At 34.5% G+C, this 18,788-nt stretch overlaps 1 protein-coding gene across 1 annotated transcript in view; it reads right to left on the bottom strand.

Moving 5' to 3' along the window:
- Positions 1-18,788, bottom strand: part of LOC133202317 (protoporphyrinogen oxidase-like) — a 38,556-nt gene that overhangs the window by 14,226 nt on the left and 5,542 nt on the right. The window contains exons 6-9 of the mRNA XM_061338114.1: positions 13,258-13,445; positions 9,175-9,238; positions 4,231-4,352; positions 3,288-3,395 (exon numbers count right to left, since the gene is read on the bottom strand). Of these exons, the coding sequence (XP_061194098.1) occupies positions 3,288-3,395; positions 4,231-4,352; positions 9,175-9,238; positions 13,258-13,445 (482 nt within the window). The remainder of the gene's footprint in view (positions 1-3,287; positions 3,396-4,230; positions 4,353-9,174; positions 9,239-13,257; positions 13,446-18,788) is intronic.

Genomic DNA, 18,788 nt, shown 5'->3' with positions numbered 1-18,788 from the left:
TGCTTGATGTCCAGGAGTAAAGAAGAAGATTTTTAAAGATTGCATTAATTTTGGTGGTTTTAGCCCCACCCCTCAGGCCCCAGGGGGGCAGGGATCATGAAATTCATAATTTTTGTTCCCCTGCACCCATAGATGCTATATGCCAAATTTGGTTGAAATTGGTTGAGCAGTTTCAGAGAAGAAGCTAAAAATGTTCAAATGTTAACGCACATCGCACGACGCACGCCGACGGACAAAAACGGATAGCAATAGGTCACCTGAGTGACTCAGGTGACCTAAAAATTAAAATGTCTATCCAGTTTTTATTATCATATTTTATTAGACATTCGTATTATCCATTTATTAACAGCAAATTTTTAACCCTAAAGCATCTTATTAGCAAATAAAACATTTTTTTTCATTTTCTATGAAAGATAGGAAAAAAATTCTTATTAAATAATTGAGAGCTAATATTGACCTTTTAATGCTGAAACCACTACTTATCAGGGATGTCTCAAAGGTCTACAAAATAAAATTTTGGTGTGGCATTCCTCCTTAACTCCAGAATTCCTGATCCAGAGGCCATGAATTTAACAATTATGGAAGAGGCACCCTTCCTCGTCATATTTATGTACTTAGTTTGTCTGCGAAAATACTTAGGAGCAGAGAAGAAGATTTGCAACAAGAGGCCAATGGGCCTCATTGCTTACCTAAGCACATTGGATAGGAAAAAGCAGAAATCAGTTCAGTATTGAAAAGTTTAAATGTAAAAGTGGTTCTGACATTTGATCTTCTATTGAGGCCTTGACCTACCCCCAGGGACATGACTTGAATGCACTTGAATCTACATCACCTGAGGATGCTTCTGAATTAATATGACTAATCATGGCTTTGCTGTTCTTGCGAAGAAAATTTTTACCGATATATCCCTTATACTCCGTGTAAATTTGATCCCCAGTTGTAGGGATCATGATTTGAACAAACTTGATTCTACAAAACCTAATGATGCTTCCATAAAAATATGACCAATCATGGTTTAGCTGTTCTTGAGAAGGAATTTTTTAAATTAATTTTCTTATGTATTCTTATGTAAAACTTTGATTGTACATCGTAGCCCAACACAATCCTGAGGGTCATAATTTGAACAAACTTGATTCTAAGCTAGCTGATGATGCTTTCATATAAATATGATCAATCATGGCTTTGCTGTTCTAGAGAAGAAGATTTTTAAGGATTTTTCCGATGTATACCTATGTAAAAATTTGATACCAAAATGTTGGCCACTCCCTAACCCCTGGGGGTCATCATTTGAACAAACCTGAGTCTACACTAACTGAGGATGCTTCCATATGAATATGACCAATCAGGGATTTCCTGTTCTTGAGAAGATTTTTCCAATGTATTTCTATGTAAAAATCTGAGCGCCCATTGTGGGCCCCATCCTACCCCATGGGTCATAATTTAAACCATTCTGAATCTACACTATCTGAGGATGCTTCCAAATCAATATGAATAATCATGGCATTGTTGTTTTTAAGAAGATTTTTCAAGATTTTCCCCCTATATATTCATATGATAAACTTTGCTCCCTCATTGTGCCACCCCACCCCCATTTGAATAAACTTGAATCTCCTTCACCCAAGGATGCTTTGTGGCAAGTTTGTTTGTAATTGGGTCCAGTGGTTCTGGAGAAGAAATCGAAAAAGTGAAAAGTTTACAGACAGACAGATAGCGGACAGATGGACACACACATAATATTATCAGAAAAGCTCACTTGAGCTTTCAGTTCAGGTGAGCTGAAAATTGATGCAATTTCACTAATATGGTCAATAAAGCCATGCCCCTACTGCAGAACCCGATCTCCTGCTTCACATACATGAATGCATAACATGTTGGTTTTTTAAACCCTGATAAAAATGATAATTCAAATTTTATATGAGAATTGGATTTAAAACATTTTGTTTAGTGCTTTGACTGAAGTTTAATTAAGACTGGAATATATATGAACAGAGCTCTTTGTTTAGTGATGATAGCCAAGTTCATAAAGTCTGGAATATACACAAGTGCCATTCATTCAATTGTGAGACTTTTTCAATACAGAAAGAAATAACTTAGCATTCCTTTCTATTTATAATCTCTTTAAAATAATCGCCCTTAACTTCAACACATTTTTGAAGTCTTTTATCCAGCTTTGGAGTGTGCCTCTCTACTCTGATAGAGGTATGACAATGATTCACTGCTGAAGGGTGATTCCAGTTGTTTTATATATTCCATTTTCAAGGAGGAAGTATTGTATGTACTTTGTAGTGTGTACTGGTACATTATTATGTAAAAGCTTAATCCCTCTCACTCCTTACTTGCCTTAGACAATGTCTTTCTTCATAAACAACTTAAGGACATACGCAATGTACCTTACCTACTGATAATTTTTCGAGATATTCTTAATTTAAGATAACAGTACCATCAGATGTTCGTAGACAAAAAATTAGCATGTGTTACCAGGGGTTTTGAAAAGATATCAATTGATGAAAATTCTTGTATAATTCAAAGAAAAATATACAAAAATTACTAAACATATATTCTAAATGTTTTGTTTATCCAAACTTGTTTTAGAAGAAGTGTACAATAGCATATATTGAAAATAAAATGTAGGACACAGTTCCTTTAAGTATTGGAACTCTTCAACTCCAGGGAAAAATACAATAAAGTTCAAACTACGTTGCGTATGTCCTTAAGTTAGAGTTCTACCCTTTCTAATTAGCATCTGAGTGACTATCCCATTAGAATTAAAGAAAATCACAAACAGAACATTCCTTGCTTCTTTCCACGTTTAGCCATGTTACTTTGTTTAGTGACCACATTTTATTTCCCACTTTTCTCTCAGCTTCAACAAAATGTTACCAAATTTCATCCTCTGTAACAATTTTATGTGGATTTCTTTTATCACACTTTTCCAGAAATTTTAATAGTTTTCTAAAAATGTTTAATCACTTTCATTATTGACCATCATTTAAAATGTGGAATCCATCTCACAGATTCTTTCCCGACTCCTAAAAGTTCCTTTAAAATCTTGAAAATGCTACTGTGGCTCCATGCACCTAAACCCTGCGTCTGTATAAACTTAGATCTGCTGTATGTGAGGATGCTCCTAAACCCTGCGTCTGCATAAACTTAGACCTGCTGTATATGAGGATGTACCTAAACTCTGCATCTGTATAAACTTAGACCTGCTGTATATGAGGATGCACCTAAACCCTGTGTCTGTATAAACTTAGACCTGCTGTATGTGAGGATGCTCTTTTACTTACAGTCAGTCGGGTTGTGTTTATGGGACCTAGGTCTGGAAAGACCCTGGAGTCATACACTACCCCCAGTATTGGAGGGTCTTCTGATGTTGGAAGTAGGTGTCCAAATCCCTAAAATAAATCAGAATTACATCAGATGGAGATTCTTGAAAAAATTTCCAGAAATCAACAAAAAATATAAATTTTGGGGATTTGTTTGTTAAATACTAAACAAAGTACATTAAATGGCTTTTTGGTCACACTATTTCTAGAAATACTGGATAAAATATTTATTTTTATTCTTAATACATACAAAGTATACATATTAACACACCGATGTAATAGCTACAGAAATCTTAAACAACTATGAAATAATCATCTTTAAAAAAGACAAGATGATTTAAGGTTCAAACTTGTCCCCTCATTTGACATAAAAATCAAAATCAAAAAAGTTAACATTGTGTGTTTGTTGTTAAAAAAAACCTTTAAAAATACTTTGCTCTAACCCAATATTGCTTTTAACTCATAGCACAAAAGAGGCCACAAAAGGTGAAGAATTAAAATAATTTTCCATATTGAAAAAAATGAAATTTTAAATATGATTATTTAAACTGATATTTTCAGAAAACACAGAGTACAATTTAGCATGTATGAGAATTTCATACACAATGTATTTGATATAAGTGTAAAATAAAAAATTTAAAAATACAAATAATTAATGTTGAACATAAGCCTCAAAACTGATGGAATTTTTTTTCTGGTCTGACAAAATAGGGTTTGCACTGACATAAGTTAATTGTATTAGTAAAAATCTGATACTCAGAAAACCATTTCAAGAACTCTGATTTGAACTATTGCATTGTTCTGAAAGACTAGCTAAAACAAAGGGCCAAGAAATTCCTTACTCTTCCAAATATTAATTCATAATGAGACCTTAATTATTCTGAAATTAAACAGAATCACATGCCTGTGGTACTTCCTCTAAGTCACGCTCATACACCATGTTAACAACGACAACTGATACTGTAGGAATCCTGCTGAGAAAATCACACAGTTCTTCATGTTTGGCAGGAAGCATGGAAGCCAGGTCTACATATAGATATCAGGACAATTATATGCCATGAATATGACTGGGGCATATAGTGTTAATTGTCATGTTTGTCTTCCATCTTTTCATCCTTATATATATATATACATATATATATATATATATATATATATATATATATATATATATATATATATATATATATATATATATATATATATATATATATATATATATACAGGTGACTCTCGATCTCTCGAAGTTCAAGGTTCGAGAGATCGGGGGGTTCGAGAGATAGAAAGTGAATAAAATCCGGAATTTTCAGTTCCGATCATCATTGTTCTACTATTATACATACAGGAAGTATATGTTGATAATGTCATAACACGTTTTCATTCGTATTTTACAGGTAATTCACTTGATTTCAACAGCAATGGTCGTGATTTGAATAAATGAAATGATTAACTTAAGTTTCAAAATTTATTTGTTCTCATTTCATGATTACATGAAACCTGAATAGCAATTGTTGATTTTTGCTAACCCCCGTGCGCGGGCTTGATCAGTCCTTCACAAGATTGCTCGTAATCAGTATACAATTCTTGAGATAGGATTTCTTGTGCAATGTTTGCCAAACTGGGATTGTGTAAACTCTAATAATATTAAAGTTTATAATCTATGGAAAATTACTGACACGTCCCTCAATTATTTTCTCAAAATTATCGTCTCGTCCAGTCAAAATAAGTTGTGAAGCAATTTGTTTATAATTTACCAATTAAACCAGTTAATTTTTTCAACACTCGGACGACTCACACGTGTAGTATCATCTATGTAAACACCCAATTAACCCGTCCATTCCAGCCCAAGGCGTTCACTGTTATCCAGATAAGTCAAAGCTGAATTAATTTTACGCTTGATCGACGTGTATACATGCGCAATCAAAACTTCGAGAGATAGAGAGTAAAAAACAATGAAATATGTGTAACGGTACCCAGGTCTTGGTTCGAGAGATAGAGAACTTCGAGAGATCGGGAGTTCGAGAGATAAGGATTAAATTTGCTTAGTTATATAGAGGAAAAAAACGGGACCGGAGGTTCACTTCGAGAGATCGAGAACTTCGAGAGATCGGAGTTCGAGCCATCGAGAGTCACCTGTATATATATAAAAAGCACTAAAAACCAACAACACTGTATATCCTAAGTGTCGGATCTACTAAGTAGATACAAGGTCACGGATGGAAATTTATATAAAGCACTAAAAATGACCAACGACACGAACAATAATAATTGTCAAATTTTTGGGACGACCTGTCCCTTCCTCAGGACAAAGAAAAAAGTTAAGAAGTCATATCGAGTTCAGTCTCCACACGAAACCCACAGATTCCCATCTGTATCTTATGCCAACTAGCTGTCATCCCCCACACACATTTAAGAGTGTGCCTAAGGGTCTAGCCACCAGAATTCGGCGCATCTGTTCATCCCCTGCCTTATATCAAGAACAAAGCGGTCTCCTTAAGTCCCACTTATGCAAGAGAGGCTACAATGCCCGCACCATACAAACTGCTATTGATGAGATGGCGGGACATGACAGGCAAAACCTATTACGCTACAAGGAAAAAGACAATAGCGGCAGGGTCCCTCTGGTAACCACATACCATCCCGTCCTTAAGAACCTCAGCGGTATCCTTCAAAAGAATCTGCCAATTCTCCACTCAAGTAAATGAATGGCAGAGGTCTTTAAGGAGCCCCCATTGGCTGCATACAGACGCCCGAGGAACCTAAAGGACATGGTAGTAAGAACCAGATTGGACAATCCATTACCTAACGGGGGCTTTAAAACTTGCTCTGACAGAAGATGTCTTCTCTGTAAGTACAGCTCTGACACAGACAGTTTTAACAGCCCCGTTACAGGCCGCAGCTACAAAATACTAGGGAATTTGTCCTGTCAAACAGACAACTGCATTTATCTCATTAGTTGCAAAGTTTGCTCCAAACAGTATGTTGGTGAAACAGGAGATCTCCGCAGGAGAGTCAATAATCACCGTTCTACCATTAGGACCAAAAAACTCAATGAACCCATTGGGGAACATTTCAACCTTGAAGGTCACAAATGGGAGGACATGACAGTAGTGGTTACTGACCATAATCCAAGATAGACAGACGCGCAGAGAAAAGGCAAGGAAAAGTTCTGGATGCACAGGCTGAAGTCATTCCGCCCTAATGGTATTAACAAACTTAATGACTTCACCAGGATGAACGTGAACTAGACCCAATCCCAGATTGTAACAAACAAGTTCATTCTCTCTATATATAGTGTAAACTTTACCGTTAATTCGTATTAGCAATCCTGGAACAACCTACCCAAATATTTACAGCTTACATTTTTGTTTATTTCTTTTTTCCGGTTTCCAAATTTATAATATATCCAAATTCATATTTCAAAATTGTCCTTCCATATTATCTTTCTTTAATTTCTTTTTATCATGTAGAGTTACGCTATTTTGAGAGAATAAGACAATGTACGATTTACTGTTGGTTGTAATTAATTAGCGATAATTAATTCGTTCAATTATGTAAATCACACTTCACCAGAGTACACCCGATAGACTGGACGCAATTCATAGCGCTCCGGATTTCTTTGTTCACAACTGTTTATAAACTCCAAATTAAACATGTAACATTGTAAATATTTAGTGTTTAGTAGTAGTGCTAGTTGTTTTTGCTTCTCTATTTCTTTTGTTTTTATGACTTCTTAACTTTTTTCTTTGTCCTGAGGAAGGGACAGGTCGTCCCGAAAATTTGACAATTATTATTGTTCGTGTCGTTGGTCATTTTTAGTGCTTTATATATATATATATATATATATATATATATATATATATATATATATATATACCGGTATACAGTTTTGAACTTCAGTATCTTGAACACTGGTATCTCAAATACCGTGGGTATGTCTTAGTGATTTGGAAGTCCCAACCACTTATTCTTTAAGTATTTACCCTTCATATCTTCGAATCCTGGGATATCTTGAAGTTTTTTCTTTGTTCAATTGAGTTTAAAATAATGAGGTTTAACTCTATATATATTTCTATGTAAAACTTTTGATTTCCTATTGTGGCCCCACCGTACCACCTGGGGCCAAGATTTGAACAAACTTATATAAATCTCCACTACCTGAGGATGTTTGCATATAAATATGACTAATCATGGTCCTGCTATTCTTTTACAGATTTTCTTATATATTCCTTAGTTTGTAAAATATTTTTATGTTCTATTGTGGCCCCATCCCTTGGACCATGAATTGAATTAACTTCAAACTCTACTATCCAATAATACTGCACAATAATATGACTAATTATGACCCTGCTGTTCTTGAGAAGACATTTTTTTTCCCTACAGATTTTTCCTCTGTATTTATTCCTATGTAAAACTTTGATCCCCTATTGCGGCCCCACTCCACCTCTGGGGGCCACGAATTAAACAAATCTGAATCTCCACTACCAGAGGATGCTTGCACATTATCATGACCTTTTCATGGTCCTGCTGTTCTTCAGAAGAAACTTTTAAATATTGTTTTCTTATATATACCTATGTAAAAATTTCATCTCCTACTGTGGCACCATCCTACCCCATGGTCATGATCTGAACAAACTTGAATCTCCACTACCTAGAAATGCTTTCACTTTTCTGGTTCAGTAGTTTTTGAGATTTTTTATATACATGTAATATGCCATAATGTAGGAAGATTATGATTCAATTGTATGAATTTTGATAAAAATATCTTGGAACAGTTTCTTTTAAACAGAGCTGGTGTGATGGACAGACAGAATGATGAAAGAACAAAGGATGGAAGACAGACATGACAAACACTATATGCCTAGCTGGCCATATTTATGGTTGACATAAAAAAAATAGGTCACATTACTTTTAATTGCACAGATGTTGTTTCACCATAGGTGCTAAAATAAATACTGTGCCTCAACTATTCTTGTTTTAGAGTATCACTAAAAGATATTAACTATGAGTACACAGGGATAGACATAAACTTTCTGATTTACTTGCCCTTCAGGCAAGTGATCTCAAACTTTGACTTGTCCAAATACAGAACTTGGTTGAACTTGGTTGCCCAAAATTAAGAAAAAACTTAAGAAGAAAATTATTTATTACTGTAAATGTTATGATAAGAAGGAATGTGACAAAATACACTGTCAATTTGGCAATTTGAGCTACCTGAAAAAATTTCAATGCTGCATTTGTACATAAATGTATACCACTGTCCTTGTAACTATAACCTGTTAACACACACTGCCATGCAGCAATACCCCCCCCCCCCATTTCCTTTTAATAAAATTCATATTTTTAAAATTATTTTCGGTAGGATCCTTTTGTTAATCATGATTTTCCGATGTGAAATGTGAAGCTACAGGAAGATAGTTGCTATGAAACATACATCTTATCTTGATCAGGATACATCGTATTACACTCCTCTTATATTCTGTGAGTGAATATATAATCTAATTTCCTAATAAGAAGTTAACAAAGTTGTTAGATGTAGAGTGTATTTACTATGAAAGAAAACAATAACGAGCCCGATTTTGAAATGAGCAGTATTATCCAGAAATGCTATCAAGGAATTCCGAAAGCAAAACCATTGTCAGTCAGGTACGTGGTGGAAATCATGTTTGATTTATTGTTTTATTACAAATTAAAGTAAACTTAATAAATATGTACATTTCTATGAGAAAAATTCATTTGCAGATCGGACAAGTACGTCAACAGTTTCACTTGCCTGAACTGAGAATTTACTTGTCCCGGGCAACCGTTAATGTCGATCCCTGGTACAATAAAGAATTGTTAAACTTACTTTTGGAAAGCACTGTACTGACCACATGATCTGCCTTAACTATTTCACTATCCCTACTCTGTAACTACAGAAAAAAGGACTCAATAATTTTAGATGGCACAAAGACAAATGCAACATCAATTTACATGCTATAGTATAAAATACTATGGTATTATAACCACATAATCCTACATAACTAATGGTACAGAGCTAAAGCAGCATCTTCACTTGGGTTTCTGATCTGCTACTCTCCTCATAAACCTTGACCTATGGTGCTACCAGAAGTCAGGATTTTTTCTCGAGTTGTAATTGAGTCAATCAGGGCTTTCAAAAAGATTAGAAACAGGCAGTCCTTTTAGAAAAATAGGAGGTACATGTTACTTAAGCTTGTGGAAGGGATTTTAATTAAATATGTATTATTTAAATATGTAAATATGTCTCCAACAAATATTTTGGCCAGTACAATCATGATTTTATTCAAATAAAAGTATTGGGTACTGGCAGATTTTGATGGGCCTGATCAATTGATATTGTTCGACCAATTAACAAATGCTTTTGTAAATGACAATTGACAATATATTTGTTCAGGGTGTATCTTGACTCTTTAGACTCGGGAATGAAAAAGCAAGCAAACAACATTCCATAAGATAACATGCCATTCTATAAATTAAATAGCTATGGTGTCATATAACTTTAAGCAGATGTGCACATGATGTGATCAGGAATCTATATTGCAGACATAGATTTGCACCTTACATAACAAATAAACATTACTCGATACTTGTTAATTATTCTTCAAATACTTTTATTTTTAAATACCCTTTTTATACATATATCTGTTGATGATGCTATCTGTGCGCAAGATCATGAGACATTAACAATCCCGACTTTTGACAGCACCATAGCATAGGCCAAGGGTTTATGAGGAGAGTAGCGGATCAGAAACCATTTGCCAGTGAAGATCCTAAACCAGAGGTCACTGTTATTTATGCATACATATATTCATATGTTTTATATATATATATTCTGAATAGAGTAAAACAGGGTTTACAGTGAAGTGCCAGGGAGAAACACTTTTGATTCATTTTAAAAATAATTTGTTATATCAAATAAGAGTTATAATGAGTTTTTAAACTACAGGGAATGAAAATCACTTTGTTAGTTTGAATTCATTATATTAAGGATGTTCAAGTAACCGTTTATTACTGTATCATACAACTTATACGGCTGTAATGGTTTAGGCCATGGATATCGGCCTGGGTAGCTCAGTCGGTAGAGAACCTGACAAGTGATGCAGGGGTCCCGGGTTCGATTCCCGGTCCAGCCATACATTTTCTCCTTTCCTGTTACAGACTTAGTGCTGTTGACCACCCCTGGACTTGAAGGTGAAAGTCCTGCCTGGGACAAATAAGAACTTGGGCTGTGTCTTCGAGGGCGAACACAATTTAAGGAGGGAGGAATGTAATGGTTTGGGCCGTGGATATCGGCCTGGGTAGCTCAGTCGGTAGAGCACCTGAATAGTGAAGCAGGGGTCCCGGGTTCGATTCCCGGTCCAGCCATACATTTTCTCCTTTCCTATTATATAGCCTTGCCAGTCTGGTGGATATTTTTTAAATGTTTTACTTATTTACATTCATTATGTAAAATTTGATTCCTGATTTTAGCCTTGCCCCTACCCCTGTGGCCATAATTTGAACATACATGACTATGTGGAAATGTAAGCATATCAATATGAATTTATAGTGTCATCCTGTTCCTTTTGAATTTTTTTTTATGCCCCCATATCAAAGATTCAGGGGTATATAGTTTTTGCCTTGTCCATCCATTTGTCTGTCTGTTTGTCTGTTTGTCCGCAAAAACTTTAACATTGTTCATAACTTTTGATTGGTTGGAGCTATGGCTTTCATATTTCACATGTATATTCCTTTTGACAAGACCTTTTTTTGGGTACCATCATATTTGACCTTGACCTTGGAGTTTGACCCAGTTTTACAAAATTTTACCGAACTTTAACCTTGGCCATTTCTTTTGAACAGTTGGTGTTAGGGCTTTCATACTTCTCATATGTAATCCTTGTGACAAGACCTTACTTTTGATACCAACAACTTTGACCCTTTGACTGTGACCTTGAAGTTTGACCTACTTTTGAAAAACTTAAACCTTGGCCATATCTTTTGAACAGTTGGTGCTAGGGCTTTCAGGTTTCACATGTGTATTTCTTGTGAGAAGGCCTTTCCTTGGGCACCATTAATTTTGACCATTTGACCTTGACCTTGATGTTTGACTTGCTTTTGAAAAACTTTAACCTTTTCCATATTTTTTCAATGGTTGCTGCTAGGGCTTTCATATTTCACAGGTATATTCATAGGTACAAGACCTTACTTTGGGTACCAGCATTTTTGATTTGCATTTGAGAAAGTTTAACCTTCACTATAAGTTGCCATACGGGGGCATCAGTGTTTTACAAACACATCTTGTTAAAATAAGAAATAACCCTCTATAAGAAATTAACCTGTTCACTCATTTAGAAAATCTATGTCACTTAACTGCAGCATCCAAAACCTTACACAGGAAGGTTAAGTTTACCATAAAATATAGCATGCACTCTCAATCTCGTATGCAGAGTTGTTTGTTCCTCTCTCAGACACCTCTGCAATGGGCTCGCATCAAGATTTTTAACATAAAATAAAAAACGTAACATTTCAAGGATTATTTCAAATTAAACTAATAGTTTTAGATCTATTAAGTAAATATCTATCTTTAAGGACTATCATTAGCTCAGACATTTAATTATAATGAATTAAAAGAAACACGCTATTTCTCGTGCTTATCACTGTCATATACACGAGCCAATGACAGAGGTGAATGTATGAGCCGATGGTAGAGAGTGATGCACTCTCTGAAGTGACTTCACTGACACTACTACATGTAGATATGATGTCATAATGGAATGTCACATCACTGCACTGACATGATCAGGAGAGTGTCATAACCTTAACATCTATTTCATTATGCATGTAAAAACTAACTGAAGCTTGCTGGGGGATGGTATGTTTTCTCACTTCTTGTGAATGAATTACAATGCAGAGTGGAAAATACCCTGAAATTTGTGGTGTAGTTGAAATTCTCATGAAATATTTAGTATATACACGTATAACTTGATCTTGCCCCCAGCCCTCTTCAGATTCAGATACATTGGGATATTATTTGTAATATGCAACAAAAATACAAACATTTGTGCCAAAACAATTTTTGTGCAACCTTAAGGAAAAATTAAAAGTCTGTCAAGTGATCAAGTTAGTCTTGTGACATCAAAAAGAAAGCATTAATTACCAGTAATATTAGTTGTTAGAACTCTCTTTGCTTATTGACTGTATTTATATATATACCAGTAGTTTACGAATTTAATCCAAAGCCTAACTCGAAATGCAATGGTATATTTTAAGTACATTTTACAGCTTCAGACAACTTAACACAACATAAATGGCAGCAGTGGATATCTTCAACCTTAGCATCACTTTTCCAGAACAGCTTCTTAAAACAAATTCTTAAAACCAAATACAGTAAAACACGGTTAGAGTGAACATGTTTCTAATGAATTCACGCTTATAATGAAGTGGTTTTCATTTCCTGTGGTTTTAAAATACATTATGAACTTAACCAATATAACAAATCAAAATTTGTCATCCCTGGCACATAAGCATGTTTTACTGTATGTAAAAAAATATTATGACAAATTTTTAAACTAACCACACCCTTCTGTACCCACAGAGAGCCTAGGGGCAGAGATTTAAATTCTGAAACCTAATTGTATATCTACATGTACATGTATTGGCTTATCACATGCAAAAAACATTTTTTTGCTTCCACTTGAAAAGTAACAAGGATTTCCAAGCAAGTCTTTTAAGCCCTCAGGAACTCTTTTGGCCAAAATCAGAACTTCAAAACCTTCAAAGAGCCATAAACAAATAGAAATTCTGGCAACCTCTTAACATATAGGAGACACAGTGACAAGAAAGTGTGATGGACAGATCAACAGACAGACTGATTGGGATAACAATGATATACTCAATCTTTAGAGAGTGAAGGTAAAAATAGTCCTACAGTGGCTGAAGTGGAGTCCAGTTCCATGGATTGACAGGGTGTGTCCATCTTGATCTCCACCCTGGGGTCTTTAAGTAATGCATCAGCTAGGCCCTCCACTAACTGTCCTGTCCCCCTCCGTAGATTCCATATCTGCCAAGCTTCTTCAGCAGCTCGTCGTACCAACTCACAATCATGTTTCTTCAGCTCTTTTAGATAAAATACATATAACAATATATGTATTTATTAGGGATGGCAATTTGTAACCAGTTAACCAATTACCCGGTTGCAACGATGTTAATCGGTTAGAAAATCTGTAATCGGTTAGTCGGAAAAAATAAAATTTTGTAAATTTGAATGCAATTTTCTTAAAATTTATTTCTTAAAATAAATTTTTGCACAAACAGTGATAATTTAGCATTTCACATATCTATTTGGAGGTAATTATGGCTCTCTTGATTGAGATCGCATGGGTAATTGGTCAGTTTGTGAGGTGTTAATTACTGTTTAAACAACCTGTCGGTACCCTGACTGTCCTGTAATTCTTTAATGAAATTAATTAAATCAGAGTTGAGCACTGTGATCTATCTTTTGCCATTATCTATTAAATCATACATGAACATGAACTTTATTCTCATAACTGACAAAACAGTGAAGAGAAGATATGTACAATATAATGAACAGAAAATATTACATGTCTGAAGAAGTGACAACCAAGAGAGCCAACTCTCTCAATTATAATATCTAACAATTTACAAATTTTGCTATGTTGATTAATATTTTTTACATTAAAAAGCATTTCAAATTTCAAAACATTTGGATTTGATTGAAAATATTTTGACAAATACATAACTCTTGAGTTCTTAATACTAGATACATCAGTACATTTAAATAAGTATTGAAATTCTTCACCAATTTCATTGCAGTTAAATAATTTTTTATAATTTATAAATTCTATTTTCTCTAGGGATGTTAAACATACCATCTACCAACTCAATAGGTAATTTTGTATTCCCAGTTCTAAATAAACAATATTTTATGTCTATATAGCTTTAGACAAGCATTGTTAATTAAGTGAAAGTTCAAACTTAGTCTTGCTTATGGTGACAAAGCAAGACAAGACAACAGTTTATTCTCATAAACTGTAATAGTATAGACAGGAAGAATGCAGAATGAACTTGTGTGACATCTGGAAAATTATAAATGTCTAATTTCTCAGGTACGTTTCATGACTTTCTTAATTTTTTTCTTGTTTATTGAAATTGAAATAAAATATAATTATGTACATAAGGTTTCCTGATCAAGATAAACAGAAAGTTTATAACGTATAACTTCCATTTTAGTCGTCTTCATGTCGGATTTCTCAGGCATGTTTTATGGTTTTCTTAATTTTTTTCTTGTCTATTGAAATTGAAATAAAATATAATTATGTACATAAGGTTTCCTGTTCAAGATAAACAGAATGTTTAGAATGTTATAACGTCTAACCTCCTTTTTAGTCTTCTTGTGTATGTGAATAAAGAAAAAAAAATGTTGAGAAAATGTGTATTTTGATACAATTAACCGGTTAATCAGTCAGAACGTCTTGCGGTTAACCAATTAGCAATTCTGTATTCGATTGCCATCCCTAGTATTAATTACACTATATTTCCAATTTTGTGACTTACTCATATATTTTGCTTTGTTTCATTTATTGTTTTTTTTTTTTTTTTACACACCATTTTTTTTTCATATTTTGCTTTAATACAATTCAACTACAAACATGGTTTGTATATGCACTTTTTCTACAACCCCTGGTTACAATTCATCATTAATTCACTACAAGAATACTACAAGAATAAAATCATTCTGAAACTTTTTTAAAGGACTGCATGCAAGCAAATTAAAAGAATCTTCAGAAAAAAAATTAGAATATCTTATAAATGCCATCAGATTCTAGATTTAAGACAAATAAGCAATGGTATAGGTCAGGAGGTCAAGAATAGGAGGCCCATGGGCCACAATGAGTCAATATGGCTCAACTGTTCTTTATCAGCAGATTTTTCCCCCTATATATTCATAGGTAAAAATATGATTCCCTGTTGTGACCCCACCCTATCCCCAGGTGTCATGATTTGAACAAACTTGAATCTAAACTATCTGAGAATGCTTTCTTATTTGTATGAATAATCATGGCTTCACTGTTCTTGTATGCTTTGAATTGTGTTCTTAACTTATTTAATACATTATATAATCAATTCATCTCTGTTCATATTATACTGGTTGCCAAATGATTATGTATAAACTTAAAGTTGTAAACGTGGTTGACTTCACTGAATTGTATACTTATGTATGTACTTAGGTATGTTTTAGTAATCTGATAACACATTGTACTTTTCATTCTGTACGTAACATGATTGTATGCCAACATGTTTCAGATTGTTGAATCAATAAATTGAACTGAATCTTGAGAGGAAGATGTGGCTCCACCCTACCCCTGAGGGTCATGATTTGAACAAACTTGAATCTACACTACCTGAGGATGCTTACATATCAATATAATTAATCATGCCTTTGCTGTTCTCTAGGAAAAATATTTTGAATTTTTTTTTCCCTATAGATTCCTATGTAAATTTTGATTGCCCATTATGGCCCCACCCTTCCCCCAGGTGTCATGATTTGAACAATTTTGAATATACACTACCTGAGGAAGCTTCCATATCAATATGATTAATCATGGCTCTATTGTTCTTGAGGAGAAAATTTTTAAAGATTTCTTGCTATATGTTTCTATATAAAACTTTGATGCCCAAATATGGCCCCCATCCTACCCCTGAGGGTCATGATTTGAACAATCTTGAATCTTCACTACCTAGGATGCTTCCATATCAAAATGACTAATAATGGCTTTGCTGTTCTTGAGATGATTTTTTTTTTATAAAATTCCTACATATTCCTCTGTAAAACTTTGATCCCCAATGTAGCCCTACCCTACTCCCCAGGGTCATGATTTGAACAAACTTGAATCTACACTATCTAAAGATGCTTCCATATCAATATGACTAATCGTGACTTAATTTGTTGTTCTTGTGAAGAAGATTTTTTTTCTACATATTCCTTTGGAAAACTTATATATCCTTTTGTGGCCTCGACCTTATACTTTCTTCACAGATATTTTTTGATCTGTTTTATGATGAAAGATTTGAAAAATTTTAATTTATTACAAATCCAACGATGTAAAATAGATAGCCTGAATGAAATAATTGAACCCCTGAAAGCTCAGTTTTAAACTGCACTCCAATTCCTCAAAGCACTTAAGGTATCCAACCCATACAGTATTAGGACCTAATTTATCCATCATGAATCAACAAATAATAAATCTAGTAAAGGTACTCAGTAACAGTTTATATTCAAGTAGATCTATTTACTTGCTTGTACTTGCCAGTACTAGAACACTGCCATTTGTCACTATCACCATGCAGGCTGAACACCACACAAGTACTACAACATATATGGTAAACCCATCAACTTCCCTCCAACAATAGCCTCTCTAGATCTTTGAAGAACATTTAATGTATAAGATACTATATTTTTGCATTTTTATTCATCTATTACATGTATTTTCAAGTCTACTTGATCATTGAAACCTATGAAAGTACTTTTTGTATTAAATTATAAAAATTCTTGTATAATTCTTTTATTCAATTAACCTATCAATTACATAATTTACAGAAATTAATTATCATTGGTGAATAGCAAAGGGGAAAAATCTCTCTCGGTAGAGTGCAACATTCCCTACAAGATCAATAGAGCCCTGCCCAGCATCAAAACACTTAACCCGGTGGTCCAGAATTTCACAAATCTCAGACTTGTAAAAACAGCCTTGCTCATTACAACTTAAATTGCACTATATTTGCCTCCTAGATGTCCAAGAGCAGAGAGGAAAATTTTCAAAGAAACAATGAATAGAGCCCCGTCCTGACACCAGAACCCCTGTCCCAGGGGCCATGAAATCCAAACTTCTGGAAGATCAAAATCATGCACTTAGTTCATCTGCTAAATACCCAAGAGCAGAGTAGAATTTTTTTTTCACTATATGATTAATAGAGCCCCATCATAATACCAGAACCCCTGACCCAGGGACTAAGTATTTCATAATTTTTGAAGAGACGCTTTTGTTTATCAAGCACTTAGCCTGTCTGCTAAATATACAAGGGGAAGACAGATATTTTCTAAAGAATTTATGTATTTTCACTATATGATCAATAGAGCCCCACTCTATAAACTCCAGAACCCCTGATCCTGGGGCTATGAATTACAGATTTTTGTAGAGATCTCAATGCTTATTAGTCATGCCAACGATTTGACTGTTTGATGTCCAGGAGTAAAGAAAAGTATATTTAAAGATTGCACTAACTTTGATTGTTTTAGCCCAATCCCTCAAGCTATGGGGGGGGGGGGCAGAGACCATAAAATTCACAATTTTTACTTCCCTTCACCATAGATTTCATATGCCAAAATTGGTTGAAACTGGTTCAGTTGCTCAATAGAAGAAGCCGAAAATGTTCAATAGTTTTTGACCGATGAATGACCCACAATACACGACGATGGACAAAAAAAGAGAGCAATAGGTTGCCTGAGTAACATTGATCTCCTATTGTGGTTCCGCTCTTTACCCAAGGGTCATGATTTGAACAACCTTGAATCCAAACTACCTGAGGATGCTTCCATATCAATATGTCTAATCATGGCTCTGCTATTCTTGATAAGTTGATTTTTGAAGATTTTTCCTATATATGTCTACATAAAACTTTGACATCCTAACCCCAGGCAAGAGTTTTCCTATATATATCTAATCAATTAAAACTTTGCGTCCCTATTGTTGTCCCACTTTATCCTCCTGGTCCATGATAGAACAATTACTCATAATCAACACTACCTTAGAACCCTAGCTTCCATGTAAGTTTAAACTTTTCTGGTCCAGTGGTTCTTGAGAAGAAAATTTTTAAAGATTTTTACTATATATTTTAATGTAAAACTTTCATTCCCTATTGTGGCCCCACTCTAGCCCCAAGGCCATGATTTGTACTTAAAATCCACACTACCTAAGGGAGCTTCCACATAAGATTAAACTTATCTGGCACAGTGATTCTTGAGAAGAAGACTTTTAAAGATTTTTACAATATATTTAAACATAAAACTTTGATTCCCTATTGTGGCCCCACTCTAACCCCTGGGGCCATCATCTGTAAATTTAAAATCTACACTACCTCAGGAAGCTTCCACATATTAGGTTCAAACTTTTCTGGCCTGGTGGTTCTTGAGAAGAAAATTTTCTAAAGACCCCACCATATTTTTGTCTTTTCTTGATTATCTCCCCTTGGAAAGGGGGGGCACTTGTCCCTTCATCCTTCATTTTAACAATTTAGAATACCCTTTACTCAATACTGCAACTTTGGTTAAAATTCAGTTCTTGACAAGAAGGTGAAAATGTAAAAAAGTTTACAGATGGACGGACAGACGCTGGACAAGGGTGATCAGAAAAACTACTTGAGCTTTCAGCTCAGGTGAGC

This window comes from Saccostrea echinata, unplaced genomic scaffold, assembly GCF_033153115.1.
Source record: "Saccostrea echinata isolate AGI-Se365-2 ecotype Australia unplaced genomic scaffold, CSIRO_AGI_Sech_v1 ptg000047l, whole genome shotgun sequence".
Taxonomy (NCBI): domain Eukaryota; kingdom Metazoa; phylum Mollusca; class Bivalvia; order Ostreida; family Ostreidae; genus Saccostrea; species Saccostrea echinata.
This window is presented reverse-complemented; position numbering and strand designations above follow the sequence as displayed.